The 17,036-nt window shown below is 39.0% G+C and overlaps 1 protein-coding gene across 1 annotated transcript; it reads right to left on the reverse strand.

The window, feature by feature from the left end:
* Positions 1–220: 220 nt before the first annotated feature.
* On the reverse strand, positions 221–16,536 carry tspan13b (tetraspanin 13b). Its single transcript, XM_067611767.1, has 6 exons — positions 16,043–16,536; positions 12,554–12,721; positions 9,224–9,304; positions 2,596–2,709; positions 2,310–2,420; positions 221–1,647 (listed from the first exon to the last, which is right to left on the reverse strand). Exons 1-6 carry the CDS (start codon positions 16,103–16,105, stop codon positions 1,573–1,575), a joined length of 612 nt encoding a protein of 203 aa, XP_067467868.1. The 5' UTR covers positions 16,106–16,536; the 3' UTR covers positions 221–1,572.
* Positions 16,537–17,036: the final 500 nt, after the last annotated feature.

Here is a 17,036-nt window from a genome sequence, read left to right on the forward strand (position 1 = left end):
GAGCAAGACAAACTGGTAAACCAGTAAGTAACACACACACACACACACACACACACACACACACACACACACACACACACACATAAGCAAAAGCACTTTCTCCTCAAACACAATCATACTTTCAAACATGGTCAGAATAATTTAGTCTGTCAGATCATAATGTAGAGTAGTGGTTGACATTATTGCGTTCAGTGGGACTGACTGTTTTTTGGAACAAACAACAAAGAAAAAAGTCAACATTAGTCAGAGTCAGCATTAGGCAGGCTGCATAAATACTTCAGGAATATACAGCAGACAGCTGCAAACAATAATCCTGCTTTTTACACTCATTAGTGCCCAGTGTAGTATAGCTTCAGTGTGAGACACTTTTCTTTTGTAGTAGATTATCCCGATAAGATGCTTCCAGCTCCAGCAGGAGAGCTGTCACAGTAGCAACATGTTTTCCTTCACATACAACTGAACTGAATTTTCAGAACACACTACACTCTCAAAAACCAAGCACATCACATTATAAGAGCATGACTGCAGCAATCAGTGGAAACACACAGGTCAGTCTTGTATTTACAGTTAAAGGGGACCTATTATGTTTTTCCTTAGTTTCAGTCATATATGTAATGTTACAATGTTGGATGTTCATATTAAACATGGCAAAAGTGTCAAAATAATGAGGTAAACGTATGCAGAAGTAATCTCTGTGAGCAAAAAGCACTGGCTTCAGACTGCTCTGAAAACTTGGTTTCTGACGTCTGCTCATGATGGATTTCTTTGTATGGACATCTGCTACACGCACAGTGCACAAGTTCACTGCTCCCCTCTGTTAACATTATGGTGTTTTTCTATTGTTTTGGGGGTAGTCACACTGAGCCATGACTCAAGTCGAGCTGTCACACTGTGAGTGTTTTTCAACTACACAGCAGGGCAAAGTAAAATAAGTAGTTCACCTGTTGGAGGTATGCTGGTCGTCTGAAGCTCTTCATCAAACATCATCATCAGTGTGGCTTTCTGCTTGTACTATTCCTCTCTGCATTATTTCTAACTAATCCACTCAACAAAGAGCTCCATATATGTCCATATGTTGTTCTGTCAAGTGGTTTTTAGCGCCACTAACGAAACTCCGCTAATTCGGTGAGGAACATGTTTAATTTCCTGGAAACTTCATCACAATAAAAGTCTCCCGTTATTTAGTCATTTAAAAGCTTTTAATATGAAGCAGTAAGGCAGGAAATATTGGGTTTTCATCAGCAGTAACTTAACATGACTCTGAGGCTGCCCCTTGGCAGGCTTCCTGAAACTGGCCAATCAGAACAGAGAGAGGAGGGATGCCTTAAAGAGACAGGAGCTAAGACTACCTGTTAGTGCAGAGGCTGAACTGAGGGGCTGCATAAAGGACTGGTATAAGATCAATAAGTTGTTTTTTTTTAGCTGTGAATCATGCACAGCTACACTAGTGGAGTCCCAGAATAAAAATATAGAGCTGGAAATGAGCATAACAGGTCCCCTTTAAAGCCCAGAGAAGATCTGTAGAGGTGATGAGGTGCAGGGGGCTGAGAGAGAGCCGAAGCTGGTGTTGTCTCACAGGAAAGCACTGGGGTTCGCTCGGGGATCCTTCTGGTTCCTGTAGTGATACGTGAGCCACACTCCAAGAATCTGACACAAGGACAGAGTGACAATGAACTGATCTATTAACAAGTATTGTGTGCGTATCAAAGACTGATATATGTTATTCCTCTGTGCCGTAGACCTCCATTGTTGTCCAAAAACTATTCAAAACATGTCAATGAGCCACACTGCTGCACTTGATGACATGTTCGTTTATTACCATGAACATACACATTGTAGTTTATTTTGACTATTCACTATTTAGTAGACTATTACTACTAAAACTGTTGCTACTACTGCAACAGATGCTACTGTTGCTGCAACCACTATTTAATTCTACTATTACTACTACAACTATTACTATTACAACTATTACTACTGCTACTGCTACTACTGCTACTACTGCTATACTACTTCCTCTTATACTGCTACTGCTACTGATACTACTATTTTATAGTATTACTAATACTGCTACAAATAATACTTCTACTTCTGCTACTGATACTGAACTCTTAAAAGGGCAGATTTACCTTCACAGTTATGGTTATAAAACATCAAATACAGATAAATGACATAAAGTCTACAGAAATGTACGACAGAGATTTATCTTGCTGACTCCCTGCTGCAGGCTGAACAGTCATCTTCAGTCCTGCTGGTGAAACCACTCAGTTTGATTAAAACTGCAGTTAAGTGTAGTTTTGATGGCTCACCTCTGTGAAGCTGAAAAAGAGTCCGATTCCTCCTACAAAGCGGAGAACCTCTCCAGCATGTTCCTGGATCTTACCTGCACATGGCAAACAGGAATGGTTGGGAAAACAGGCCTGCAGGAGAACAGAGACAGAACACTTAGGCAAAACAGGTAAAGGCAGAAGATGACAGGGTTACAGGTTTTTATCATTTCAAACTGCATTTTATTTGTGGTAATATCCCATCAACTTAGAAAGCATCAACCTGTTTTGACATGCTAACATGTAACAGGCAAGAAAACAAACTCACAGCATCACAGGTGGTGTTGGGGTCAACCTGTTTGAAGCCGCAGCAGTTGAGGCTCTTCTCCACATCTCTCTGGGTGCTCTGGGAGTTATTCCAGCCGACCTCCAGCAGGTGATCCTGCAGGCCACGGACAAGGAGGAATGCAGCATGCTTTACAAATCAGTATTCAGCATTCTCACTTTTAGGGTTTTTTAAAGAAATTATTAATGGTGCAAGGCCATAATTTCCACCGTAAATTGCTTTCCAGAATTATATTTTTGCCCCTCTTTGTCTTTTATCCCTGGCTTTTGCCCCTCTGACTACATACAATCTGCCTTGCCTTATTGGTGGAGGTTGGTGGGGCTGTATGCATCCTGAGAAAGGAAGACTGCAATCGCTATTCAGGGCTGAAAATTAGCACCTCCATTTTCTTTGCTTGGCTTTTGGGTAAAAAAAAAATCTATGTTTGATCTATATTGTATTACATTTAAAATCCTCCTAAAACAAGCTATGACTGAACATTAATCAAAGATGAGGAAGTTAACACAGCAGTCTTTGTTGTGACAATGCAACTCTTTTCTCATCATTAACCAAACAATTAACCACCTCATGCCCTCAACAGGCACCGTTCTCTCCCCAAACACAGGCACCTTAGAAACAGCAGTAAATCCTGACATATATTTGGACTGTTTTTCTCCAGTAGACTTGTCTGAACTAACTTCAATGATTTGTTCAGCTAAACCATCAACCTGTCTCTTAGATCCCATCCCAACTAGGCTGCTTAAGGAAGCCTTACCCTTAGTGAGCACTTCTTTACTAGACATGATCAATCTGTCTTTAGTAACAGGCTATGTACCACAGTCCTTTAAAGTAGCTGTAATTAAACCTCTTCTTAAGAAGCCTACTCTTGATTCAGGTGTTCTAGCCAATTATAGACCTATATCTAACCTTCCATTTCTATCTAAGATCCTTGAGAAAGCAGTCTCTAATCAGTTATGTGACTTTCTACATAACAATAGTTTATTTGAGGATTTTCAGTCAGGATTTAGAGCGCATCATAGCACAGAGACAGCACTAGTGAAAGTCACAAATGACCTCCTAACTGCATCAGACAAATGATTTCTCTCTATACTTGTCCTGTTAGATCTTAGTGCTGCATTCGACACAATTGACCATCAAATCCTTTTGCAGAGACTGGAACATTTAATTGGCATTAAAGGAACTGCATTAAGCTGGTTTAAGTCCTATTTATCAGACCGATTTCAGTTTGTACATGTTAATGATGAATCCTCCGTGAAGGCAAAAGTTAGACATGGAGTTCCACAAGGTTCTGTACTTGGACCAATTCTATTCACCTTATATATGCTTCCTTTAGGTAATATTATTAGGAAACACTCCATAAATTTTCATTGTTACGCAGATGACACCCAATTATATTTATCAATGAAGCCAGATGAACCCAATCAGTTAAACAAACTCCAAGCATGCCTTAATGACATAAAGACCTGGATGACCTGCAATTTTCTACTACTTAATTCAGATAAAACTGAAGTTATTGTGCTTGGCCCTAAACACCTTAGAAACACATTATCTAATGATATAGCTACTCTGGATGGCATTACCCTGGCCTCCAGCACCACCGTAAGGAATCTGAGAGTTATCTTTGATCAGGATATGTCCTTTAACTCCCACATAAATCAAATCTCAAGGACTGCCTTTTTTCACTTATGTAATATCGCAAAAATCAGGCACATCCTGTCCCTAAAAGATGCAGAAAAACTAGTTCACGCATTTGTTACTTCTAGGCTGGATTATTGCAATTCCTTACTATCGGGCTGCCCTAACAAGTCTCTAAAGACTCTCCAGCTGGTCCAGAATGCAGCTGCACGTGTTCTGACTAAAACTAGAAAAAGAGACCACATTTCTCCCATTTTAGCTTCGCTACATTGGCTTCCTGTAAAATCTAGAATAGAATTTAAAATCCTTCTCCTAACTTACAAAGCCCTTAATAGTCAGGCACCATCATATCTTGAAGAGCTCATAATACCGTATTTCCCCACTAGAACACTGTGCTCCCAGAATGCAGGGTTACTGGTGGTTCCTACAGTCTTTAAAAGTAGAATGGGAGGCAGAGCCTTCAGCTATCAGGCTCCTCTTCTATGGAACCACCTACCAAATTCAGTCCGGGGTGCAGACACCCTCTCTATGTTTAAGAGTAGGCTTAAAACTTTCCTTTTTGATAAAGCTTATAGTTAGGGCCGACCAGGCTCACCTTGGATCAGCCCTTAGTTATGCTGCTATAGGCCTAGACTGCTGGGGGACTTCCCATGATGCACTGAGCTCCTCTCTCCTCCTCCTCCTCTCCATCTGTATGCATTCATGTAACATCAATGCATGTCACTAACTTTGCTTCTTCCCCGGAGTTTTTTGTGCTTTCTCATCTCACAGGAAAACCTGGGTCCCGGGCCGAGCCTTCGCGGTCCTTCACAGTCCTGATGGCATCCTTCCCTGACTATTGATCCTTGTGCTTGTTGTTGTGATTGTTGCTCTCCTGTACCCCCTCCCCCTTTCCCTCTCTCTTTCTCTCTCTCAACCCAACCGGTCAAAGCAGATTGCCGCCCACCAAGAGCCGGGGTCTGCTTGAGGTTTCTACCCCTTAAAGGGGAGTTTTTCCTTACCGCTGTCGCCAAGTGCTTGCTCATGGGGGAATTGTTGGGTCTCTGTAAATTAAAGAGTACAGTCTTGACCTGCTCTATGTGAAAAGTGCCTTGAGATGACTTCTGTTGTGATATGGCGCTATATAAATAAAAATTGATTGATTGATTGATCATTACTGTTTGTTTACACAAACAGTTGCTGTATGCATTTAATTGCACAACTAAAGATCTTCAGTAGGAACTTTATTGCATGACAGATTTAGTTACTTTTTACTTCACAGTTTTTTATTCCAACTGTACTGCAATTATCTGACTGTGTCCTTGCAGAGCTTCACAGCTGTCTTACATATACCTTTAAATATGGGTCACTTTCGATTATAGTCAGTAGCTCTAGAAAGGTGAAGGGTCTGTCTGTTTTCTGGTAGCAGGAGCAGCAGTGTGCTCTTGGCTCATCAAAGCTTTCAACAGCAACCACAAATCACTTCCATTTCATTACTGACGCTACAAATGCAAACAAAGTCTCTTCCTGAAAAGGGAAGATGATACTCGTCATTGCTAATCAGCTGTGCTGGATTAGTGGTAATGGACGGTGTTCCCTGAGGGTGCTGAGGTTTTTGTCTGTGTTTATCTATTCAGATTAACGTCTTTGAATGGTGACTGCTGGCTGATTCTACAAAAGGAGAAGGACAAAGCTCCATTGAATGCTCTTACCACATTAAATATCATATGTCAAGGATATGTAATCATTCCACAAATTAAGCATTATACTTCCTTTTGCTGCAGCCACTCCTCACCCTGCCTTCTACTTCAGTTAGTGATTTCCTACACGACCAAGAATGCCTGTCAACTCCAAGAAAACAACAACAACATATCCAAGCTAAAAATTAGTTAACAGTGAAGCCAATGTCTAACTTCATTTATTTATATCCTGCAGTAGCCTCAGTGACTAATGACCACCAAAACAAAAATATCTGGTAAACATGACACAGTCACATGATATTTCTGTAACTGTAGGCAAATGAAAGACACATTTCTCTGAGTCGTTACAGGCCTTGTTCAGATGTTCTGAGACATTTGGTCTGGAAATTTGGTCTTCACAGCAGGGACATCCTTAATTAGGTGATAGCTACATCATCTAACGCTGAATAGCCACTGGAGCATATAAAACATGTGATAATGCCCCCACCACTTCTCGCTCATTGCTGTGATTGTGTCAGTGCTCGCAAACTAACAATGTGTAAGTTAGCAACCTATGACATTCTCCGACATTCATGTCTATGTAGTGATGTTGGAGGCAAGGAACTACAATAATGAATTTGTCCTCCACAGATATTTATCCACAGCTGGTAAAGACTTGTTAATTTAAATTAAGCTTTTTTTTTAAAGAAGGGGGTTGAAAGTTGAAAGTCCCCTCAATTCAAATATGTGTCTTTCTTCTTGTTCCTACAGTTGGATGTTTGAGCTTCACTGTAAAGAATGATGTCTGTGCAGAGTTTTACAATAGAAAGCTGTTTTCACATTTATCTGGTTAAGGGGGAAAGTTTCTCTCTGCTCCCTGGAAATCTAAGTTAAAGGGGCAGACTTACGAGCATGATTTGTGACATCACAACTATTTTGGAAGCTGATCCTGGTCCAGCATGCAACGTACACAAATGTAATGTGGAAACTTGAAGCCTCTAGTGCATACACTGAGAATGGACTTTACAGTGAAAAAGGATATATCTTGTATCCAACCATTGACTGTACATAAATATGGATGACACATCTCCACCTCCTACTGCTATGCAAAAGTGAAGCCAAAATATCTTCTTTTTGGGAGCTGCCATCCTGCTTGTGTGACATCATTTGGAGCCATAGTCTGTGCAGTAGAATTGGGAGGCAGGATAGCGGCCCACAGGACATGCACCCTCAGCCGTCTGATGGAGGTTTGAGAGCATCATACCCCTTTTTATATCGTCAAACAACTAATTTAAAAAAACTTGAAAAAATGAGCACGTGAACATACATCAGTGTGATAAGAACTACCAAAAAACCTGACAGAAACCATCTTTAGAAAAAATTTATTTGACATTTTGTGACAAAGTGGGTGAGAATACACCATTTGTCCCTACTTTCACCATCAATGCCACATAGCTTGCAAATTTAACCATGCTTGGTAATTGTTTGTTTAGCCATATGTTTATGATCAATCTGTAACTTGCAGACACATACTATCCCGGGTTTGTTTGTGGTTTGCATTATGTTTGGTTACAGTTCACATACCAGTAACATTTTTGGTTTAAGTAAACACCGGACAAGTATTGTTAAGTTTAGTTATTGTTTATTGGGTTAAGTCAGCATTTCATAATTTAATCCTATTCTTTCTGTGCTACTTACCATACCCACCATGTGCTCCACAGACAAAAGGAGGAGGCACCCAACAATGGCCTGTATTTATACACTGGGTGACATCATTGGTGATGTCACTGGGTTGGATAATGTGGCGGGGGTGGTAGTTAATTAGGTTAAGTGAGGTATTTACTGTGACTTTGATCAGTTAATGTATGGTTGCAAATGTGTTATATGGTAAGCTATGGTAAAGTGTTTCACCATGGAGGTTGGTAAGATGAAATAACTTTATCTCTGACCTGTTTTAGCAGAGACATGGGATGCACCTGCAGCAATGGTACAGCCCAGATTGACTCTGATGGACTGCTGATGGAAGGGTCTATTTAGCAGTTGCTTTTTGGCTGTCGGGGGGTTAGAACATCAGTGTGTAGCTATGTGCACATGATGATAAGTTAATATAAGTTCAGTTGATATGAGTTGAGTTTTGATCAGTTAGGCCAAGTTAACTATTTAGTTGTTTTTTTGTTTTGTACATAATTTTGTTGTTGTTGTTGTTTTGTTACATGTGTAGCATGGTGCCACTTTTTCTTGTAAATAAACCACCTTGTGATACCTGGATAAGGTTTCCTGTGTCTGCCTCCTACCAAGTGACCAGCCACTCCGGTCAGGCTACACCACACATTTACTTTGATTTTTTAGTTTAGCTGTCATGACGTCCATATTTATATACAGTCAATGTGTCCAACAGTTCAACTTTTGAAAATGAAATATATTTGCATATGCATAGATTCTGGAATTTTTAATTAGGAAGAAGGAGTAGATGTCATTTTAAGAATTTCTAACTAGGTTTTGAACTTATTCGTGATAAAAACATATCAGACACAAATATTATTCAAAGCAGTACATTTTTACATGAAAATGAGGGAGAAATTTTCCTCTAAGCTCCGTAGTAATTTTCTCACAAAGGAAAAGTTATCAATAATGTAGTTTCTGGAATCCATTCCATCAAAATTGTAGATACAAACAAAATGAAGTGCTGCAGTCAACATTTTAAACTGTTGGAGACCCACTGCAAGGAAACACGACGTGATAATGCCTCCACCACCTCTCGGTCATTGCTGTAACTGTGCCAGTGATTGCAAGCTAACAATGTATAAGTTAGCAAGTCTATGTAGTGATGTTCTGATTTACACAATGTTTGCTAACAAGCAAGCTACTCACAGTGTGACAGCAATGGATAGATAAAAAGTCAATGTAAAAATTCAAGTGGATGCACATTTGTTGCAAATGTATGTGTGGAAAAATCCATACTAAGAAACCTAAAAGACTGACAGTGATTCTGCTTCTGTTTTGTTTGATGTGATGTGTATTTTTATATATGCATGGATAACTGGTCAACTTAAACAACAGACAATAGACCAATGCCACTATAAAAAAGTTGCCAGACTATTAACAGGAGGCAAATTTTCTTGTGTTATTTCCATGAATTTGTTCTGCTGGACCGTTTGTGTAGTTTGTGTTAATTTGCCACAAACAGCATTTACACATACATGATGTTAGCCGAACATCTCCGCCTCTGACTGATCTCACAATTTACCAGGAACTCAAGTTCTTTATCATTTTCCTCCAGACCCATCTCCTTTTGAAACTGCACATTTTCATCTTACCTGTTGCTCTCTGTTGATGGCCAAACAGGCACTGGAGACAGAGAACTGCACGATAAACACCATGAACAGGATGATCATATACTGAGCTTCAATGTCAAGGAACAACAACAAATATACACATCACAAATAGGACAAATAGTCCTGTTGAAAGCAAGTGTTTCTTAAAACACTGTGCATGTGCAGAATAAACTCTGGAGTTAGTAGCTGGACATAGAACAGTGAGTACTGTCAGTGCTCAGCTTATTACAGTGTGAAATACGATGCTAGTCTGGATCTTATTGCACATGCACACATAAATGGAAAATGGATTTTCCAAAACACTGATGTGGAAAGAGAATACTGCATTAGATTAAAAACAGCTTGTGGGCCAATAACATTACATGCAAAGTCATCAAAGAACCCCTTTCTCCTAGAAAAGATCATTCCCACATACACATCTATTCATGTAAATATTCTAAATTATTTGTTTAGTAGAAATTACTTACTTATGATAAAACTATTCTCTTGATCATCATCCAGCTAATTTTGAATGCAGTTAGGAAGAGGACTGACTTGTTAATAAAATTAACTGACTTGTTCGATAAAGTTATTTTAGATTAAACTGCGGTCTTATAATTATAATATTATAATATGGGTTATATAGTTATATATAATTATAATATTTTGAAACAAGGCAACATCTATGAGGGTAAATATGTTGCAAAATGTGAGAGCTTGTAGACTCCATGCGAGAACTTGCAGAACAAAAATCTGAATTTGTTGAATTTTCACTTGTATAAAATATTCACACGTAAGCTGAATTTGAAGTCACAGAAACAAACAAAACATATGAGAGCTTGTAGAAAGAGTGTGAACGTGTATGTTGAAATTTTCACTCAGAAAATATTCATACACCCATGTTCTGAATGTGAAGTCACAGGAAAAATATTCACAAATGTGTAGATTGATATTTACATAATACAATAACAGCTGCAAACTTTTAATCCAACATTTACTCATTTACTTTTTTTACTTGAGTCCATTTTCCGGTACAACCACCAATCAGCCAATCAGACGTAAGTTGCTGGCTGTCCAATCAGTGACCAATTCAAGAGCTTGTAATCACCAAGTTGTTGTACTGGAAAAAGGACTCAAGTAAAAAAAAAAAAAATGGAGTAAATGTTGGATTACAGGCTTGTAGCTGTCATTGTATTTATGTAAATATCAATCTACACATTTCTGAATGTTTTCTATGTGACTTCACATTCAGAACATGGGTGTGTGAAAATATACAAGTTCACATTTTTTCTACAAGCTCTCATGTGTTTTGTTTTTCTCTGACTTCAAATTCTGCTCACATGTGTAAATATTTTATATAAGTGAAAATGTAAACATATGAGTTCAGATTTTTGTTCTACAAGTTCTCGCGTCTCTAATCAGTTATGTGACTTTCTACATAACAATAGTTTATTTGAGGATTTTCAGTCAGGATTTAGAGCGCATCATAGCACAGAGACAGCACTGGTGAATGTCACAAATGACCTCCTAACTGCCTCGGACAAAGGATTTGTCTCTATACTTGTCCTGTTAGATCTTAGTGCTGCATTCGACACAATCAACCATCAAATCCTTTTGCAGGCTGGTTTAAGTCCTATTTATCAGACCGATTTCAGTTTGTACATGTTAATGATGAATCTTCCGTGAAGGCAAGGGTTAGACATGGAGTTCCACAAGGTTCTGTACTTGGACCAATTCTATTCACCTTGTATATGCTTCCTTTAGGTAATATTATTAGGAAACACTCCATAAATTTTGATTGTTATGCAGATGACACCCAATTATATTTATCAATGAAGCCAGATGAAACCAATCAGTTAAACAAACTCCAAGCATGCCTTAAGGACATAAAGACCTGGATGACCTGCAATATTCTACTACTTAATTCAGATAAAACTGAAGTTATTGTGCTTGGCCCTAAACACCTTAGAAACACATTATCTAATGATATAGCTACTCTGGATGGCATTACCCTGGCCTCCAGCACCACCGTAAGGAATCTGAGAGTTATCTTTGATCAGGATATGTCCTTTAACTCCCACATAAATCAAATCTCAAGGACTGCCTTTTTTCACTTATGTAATATCGCAAAAATCAGGCACATCCTGTCCCTAAAAGATGCAGAAAAACTAGTTCACGCATTTGTTACTTCTAGGCTGGATTATTGCAATTCCTTACTATCGGGCTGCCCTAACAAGTCTCTAAAGACTCTCCAGCTGGTCCAGAATGCAGCTGCACGTGTATTGACTAAACTAGAAAAAGAGATCACATTTCTCCCATTTTAGCTTCGCTACATTGGCTTCCTGTAAAATCTAGAATAGAATTTAAAATCCTTCTCCTAACTTACAAAGCCCTTAATAGTCAGGCACCATCATATCTTGAAGAGCTCATAATACCGTATTATCCCACTAGAACACTGCGCTCCCAGCATGCAGGCTTACTGGTGGTTCCTACAGTCTTTAAAAGTAGAATGGGAGGCAGAGCCTTCAGCTATCAGGCTCCTCTTCTATGGAACCACCTACCAGATTCGGTCCGGGGTGCAGACACCCTCTCTATGTTTAAGAGTAGGCTTAAAACTTTCCTTTTTGATAAAGCTTATAGTTAGGGCCGACCAGGCTCACCTTGGATCAGCCCTTAGTTATGCTGCTATAGGCCTAGACTGCTGGGGGACTTCCCATGATGCACTGAGCTCCTCTCTCCTCCTCCTCCTCTCCATCTGTATGCATTCATGTAACATCAATGCATGTCACTAACTTTGCTTCTTCCCCGGAGTTTTTTGTGCTTTCCCATCTCACAGGAAACCCTGGGTTCTGGGCCGAGCCTTCGCGGTCCTTCACAGTCCTGATGGCATCCTTCCCTGTCTATTGATGCTTGTGCTTGTTGTTGTGATTGTTGCTCTCCTGTACCCCCTCCCCCTTTCCCTCTCTCTTTCTCTCTCTCAACCCAACTGGTCAAAGCAGATGGCCGCCCACCAAGAGCCAGGTTCTGCTTGAGGTTTCTACCCGTTAAAGGGGAGTTTTTCCTTACCGCTGTCGCCAAGTGCTTGCTCATGGGGGAATTGCTGGGTCTCTGTAAATTAAGGAGTATGGTCTTGACCTGCTCTATGTGAAAAGTGCCTTAAGATGACTTTTGTTGTGATATGGCGCTACATAAATAAAAATTGATTGATTGATTGATATTCTACAATTTCTCACAAGAAGTCTACATGCTTTCCCATTTTGCAACATATTTACCTTCATAAATACCATCTTATATATGCTCTAAGAAGCAGCAGTGAAGCCGAGTGAAGGATACGAAGAAGAGCAGGACCTGGTGGTGCTTCATGGCCCCGATGAGGCCTGCCAGGGCCACGAAGAAGAGGAAAACTCCAACACCAATGACGCCTCCCACCACCTGGAAACTGGACACCAGACCGAACCACTTCCCCCATGCTGCGATGCCTATCATCAGCAGACTCACCATCTACAGGACAGACATACAGTCTGAGTCTGAATGCTATCAGAAGATTCAGGCATGATTTGTAATAAATACAAACCTTAATTTTAAAGGGACACTCCACCAAACTGAAACATCAAAGTTTACTAAGTTTACTAAGCTTATAACAATTAATGTCTAAGATGTAGACATACTAACATAATGATGTTATAATGATGTTATCAGTTCATTCAGATTTGGCTTGTAGAATTGAAATCTTTAACAGAAAACCTGCATTACAAACTGGGGCTTTCAGTTTGGGCATTCACCAGGCAGAGAGGATCTGATGAAAAGGTTCAACTGAGCTTCATTATGGGAATTGTAGGATCCAGCATATTTGGAGCAATTGGAGACCAATTTAAGGGACTAGTCAGGATATCTTGGCTTTTGCTGCTTTGAATTTGACCATTTCTTTTTAAATCCATCACTCGCAACTTAATGGAAGTACAGTACTTAACTGTTGAAATAAAATGGTACATGGTACTCATTTTGGGAAATATGCTTCCTCGGTGAGCATTAGATGAGAAGATTGATATTAATCAATCTCATGTCAGTGTGTTGTGAATGGAGCTAGAGCCAGGAGTTCAAAAACACAGCTCCAAAGCTCAATAATTAACAAGTTGTGTCTCTTTTGTTTAAAGAGGGCCTATTATGCTCATTTCAGCTCTAAATTTTTATTTTTGGACTCCAATAGAGTAGCTCTGCATGATTCAAAGTTCAAAAAACTCCTTATTTATCTTATACTGGCCCTTTATGCAGCCCCTCAATATACACAGTTTCTCTTACACTCCATTTTAGCTCCTGTCTCTCCGTCGAAACAAGGACATATTGAGCTATTTGGAGCTATTTGTTCAGCGGATCAGTTAGAAATAACGCAGGGAGGACTAGTACAAGCAGAAACAGCCACATTGAGATGTTTTATGAGAGCTGCAAACAACCAGCACACCTCCAACAGGTAAACTACTTATTTTACTTTGCTGTGCTGTGTAATGGCGTCGTGGCTTGGCATAACTACTCCCGGAGCAGAGCAGCAAACTCCCGTGCTGTGCATGTAGCAGATCTCCATATAAAGAAATCCATCACAAACTGACGTTATTCCAGGCTGAAAGTAGAAAAAACCATTGGAAACCAAGTGTTCAGAGCAGTCTGAAGCTGCTGCTTTTTGCTCACAGGGATTACTGCTACATATGTTTACCTCGTTATTTGACACGTCAGCCACTTTTAACATGAACATCCAACATTGTGACATTATATACATGTCTGAAAATTAGGAAAAGCATGATACGTCCCCTTTAATCTGTATGCAAACAGAAAAGTAAAAATTACAATTTGTGTTTTTTTCAAAAACGTGCTGCACAGCCATGCTGTTTCCTTGTTTCCACTCTTTGCTAAGCTAAGCTAATCACCTCCCTGCTCTAGCTCTTTACTAAACATACAGACATGAGATCCAAGTACAAATGTAAAGCCTTAGTCAGTGACTTCTATTTTTTTATGCTGGATTTTTACTTGTAAAAGAATGTTTTTGCAGTTGTGCTGCTAAATACATTTTCCATCACTAACTATATTTAGTTAATTGACAGAAAATATATGGGCATTCCCAAGTTACAGCTTCTAAACTGTGAGGATTTTTGATGATTTCCATTGTTTTGTGTAAGAGGTAACTTGAGTTTTTTTTCAATTTTTGGTTGGACAAAACAAGCCACTTCAGGTTTTTCTTGAAGGACCTTTCTGAGGAGGTTGAGGTCCTTCAGCATCTGCCAGACAATGCTGAGGATGTTTTTTTGAGCCCGTGGTGACCAGTGCTTTCCTGTTTACTGTTGCGTGCCGGGACAGTAGGTTGAGGGTAGTGGACGCCAACAGACTCAACAAACTGGTGAGCTGGAATCTCACTGGACTCTTGGGTGGTGGTGTCAGAGAGGAGGATGCTGTCCAAGTTATGTGTCAGACACTCTGAGTCAATAGACTGGCCCTCGGATAGTTTATTTATGATTTAGATTTTCAACTGTGTAATACTGACTTAACAGTACAATATATTTTTAATATATTATAATATTAATTTAATAAAAACAGTGCAATACTCTGGTGTATATTTATACTGCATTAATACTACATTTATACTGTATATTTCAACTAATATGTCTTATTTACACTATTATTGCATTTTAACACATTTATAGATCCCATTTCTCAGCATTATTATTTATACTGTTGTTATACGTAACATACTACAACATATTGTAGTATGATGCACACACACACACACACACACACACATTTAAATTTCTTACTTTTCACTTTTCTTTTCCAATTACGTATTATAGCATAATGCATAACTGTAACATGACCCAATTTTCTCCCAGGGATCAATAAAGTATTTCTGATTCTTATTAGGAAGTTCTTTTTTTTAAGATAATGTTCTTTAAATTAAAATCAAGAACATAATTTCAGATTCATTGATAATGAAAATAATGGTTAGTTGCAGTATCAACAGTTAGTGTTGTCAAACTAAATGTTGACTGATGGGTTTTTGAACTTAAATGGTTTTAAATGACAGATCTCTTTACCACAAATGCATGCATTGCTCTAAAGAGAGTGTCAGTGCTCCAGGTGAAAGTTCCTTACCTGCATGCTTCTGACTCACTCAGGAGTCTGTGTGTCAATGTCCACATAGACAGCTGTATGACATAATAATAAAGCTCCTTTTGAACCCTGGACACAATCATACAGCAGATAAAAACTAATTCAGCTGTTTGTCTTCCTGCTGATGTTTCATGCTTACAGGTTTTGGAAGGGTTGAAACTGATAAAGTGAAGCTAACTATAGATAATATACAACTAAGGTTTCTATGAACAGGCATTATGAAGTGTTGGAACCTGTAGGGGTCATAAACATGCCTTTAGTAGAAGTTTAGAAACCAGTCATGATAAGAGCTATCAGAGATTGCAGGCTAAGCTTTAACAGACAGGACGTCCTCTGCAATGTCAGAAAAAGGGTGGTGGGAGGAAACGACACTTAAATGTCTTAACAGCTGGACTCCACCTGAAAAAGAAACCAGGCAGACTTTTAAACGCGTTACTTCTCATTTGTTTTATCTGATGATGATGGGCACACTGAGCATCTGATCCCAGATCAGGTACCACAGTGAATAATTGATTAAAGCAGCGTCTGAGCAGTGTTGCATACTGCAGGACGTTTCCCTCACTGTATTTCCACTCTGACAGGACAGAAAAAGCACTGCGTCTATAGGTAAAAACGGTATAGTATAATAGTATAATAATCCATATGGAACATTTCGCTGCGCATACTCACCACATAGAGGATGTTGAGTGCGCACAGGGAGTGTTTAGAGCAGGTGAATCCAGCGCAGCCCATCTTGGTCAATAAATAAATACAATAAACCCTTGAATACAGGGGTTAACTAAATATATCTGCTCCAAAATTAGATCCACAGCAACAAAAAGCCCGCCCAAGCAATAATTCCGCTTCCCCAATGGAATAGATGGTCACCCAGCAGCAGGTCCAACCTAAAAAGAACGGAGCTCGATGCATCAATTGAAAACAGTAAGGGAGGAGCACAGAGGAAGTCAGACATCAGGTCTTCAACATAAAAGCGGGCATTTTTTTTTTTTTTTTTTTTTTTTTTGAATTCAAAAAGTGAATCTGACTGCTTGAAAATATGGCAGAGCATTACTGCCACCATGATGTAATAAAAACATAATGAACGTTTTTAATTTTTTTTTCTTTTTCAAAATGTAATCCTTTATTTAAACAAGTAGTCTCATTGGGATTTGGATCTTTTTCAAGAGAGACTTGTGTACTAGAATAGACATATACAGTTTAAGCATGGGCACAGACACACACACACACGTTTGACATTATCTTCCCATTAAGAAAAGCAATTAGCAAATACTTGTAATACAAATAAATAACATACAATGCTGCTCTTTCTGTTTGTTAATGAGGGCCACCCAACCTTTTTATTAAGAAGCAGTGATGAGTGGGGAATTTATCACCTGTGATGAAGTGCAGTTCAGTGTGAGTCAAGAGGCTTCGAGGTGTAGGGAGAAGCTTCATATCATATAATGTCACTCTAATCAAGTGCAGACATAACTGTGTATTGTAAAATGGCCTTCTAACTAGCAGAAAAGAAATATGATTTATTTATATCCAAAATCCAGAAAAAAGTTACTGTACTCTCGTATCATTATATGAAATATAGTCATTATGACACACCAATTAAACTTGTTAGAACAATATTTTTCTCATTTGAATGACATATCATATCAGCTTGTCTTATTACAAC

Source organism: Thunnus thynnus, chromosome 15 (assembly GCF_963924715.1).
Source record: "Thunnus thynnus chromosome 15, fThuThy2.1, whole genome shotgun sequence".
Classification (NCBI taxonomy): Eukaryota; Metazoa; Chordata; class Actinopteri; order Scombriformes; family Scombridae; genus Thunnus; species Thunnus thynnus.

Bases quoted from the DNA above. Each gene is read 5' to 3' on its own strand.
- tspan13b (XM_067611767.1), bottom strand. From the start codon at position 16,105: ATGGGCTGCGCTGGATTCACCTGCTCTAAACACTCCCTGTGCGCACTC. The intron at 12,722-16,042 runs GTGAGTATGCGC...TCTGTCCTGTAG, and splicing joins CACTCAACATCCTCTATGTG to ATGGTGAGTCTGCTGATGAT. The intron at 9,305-12,553 runs GTATCCTTCACT...ATTGAAGCTCAG, and splicing joins ACCAGGTCCTGCTCTTCTTC to TATATGATCATCCTGTTCAT.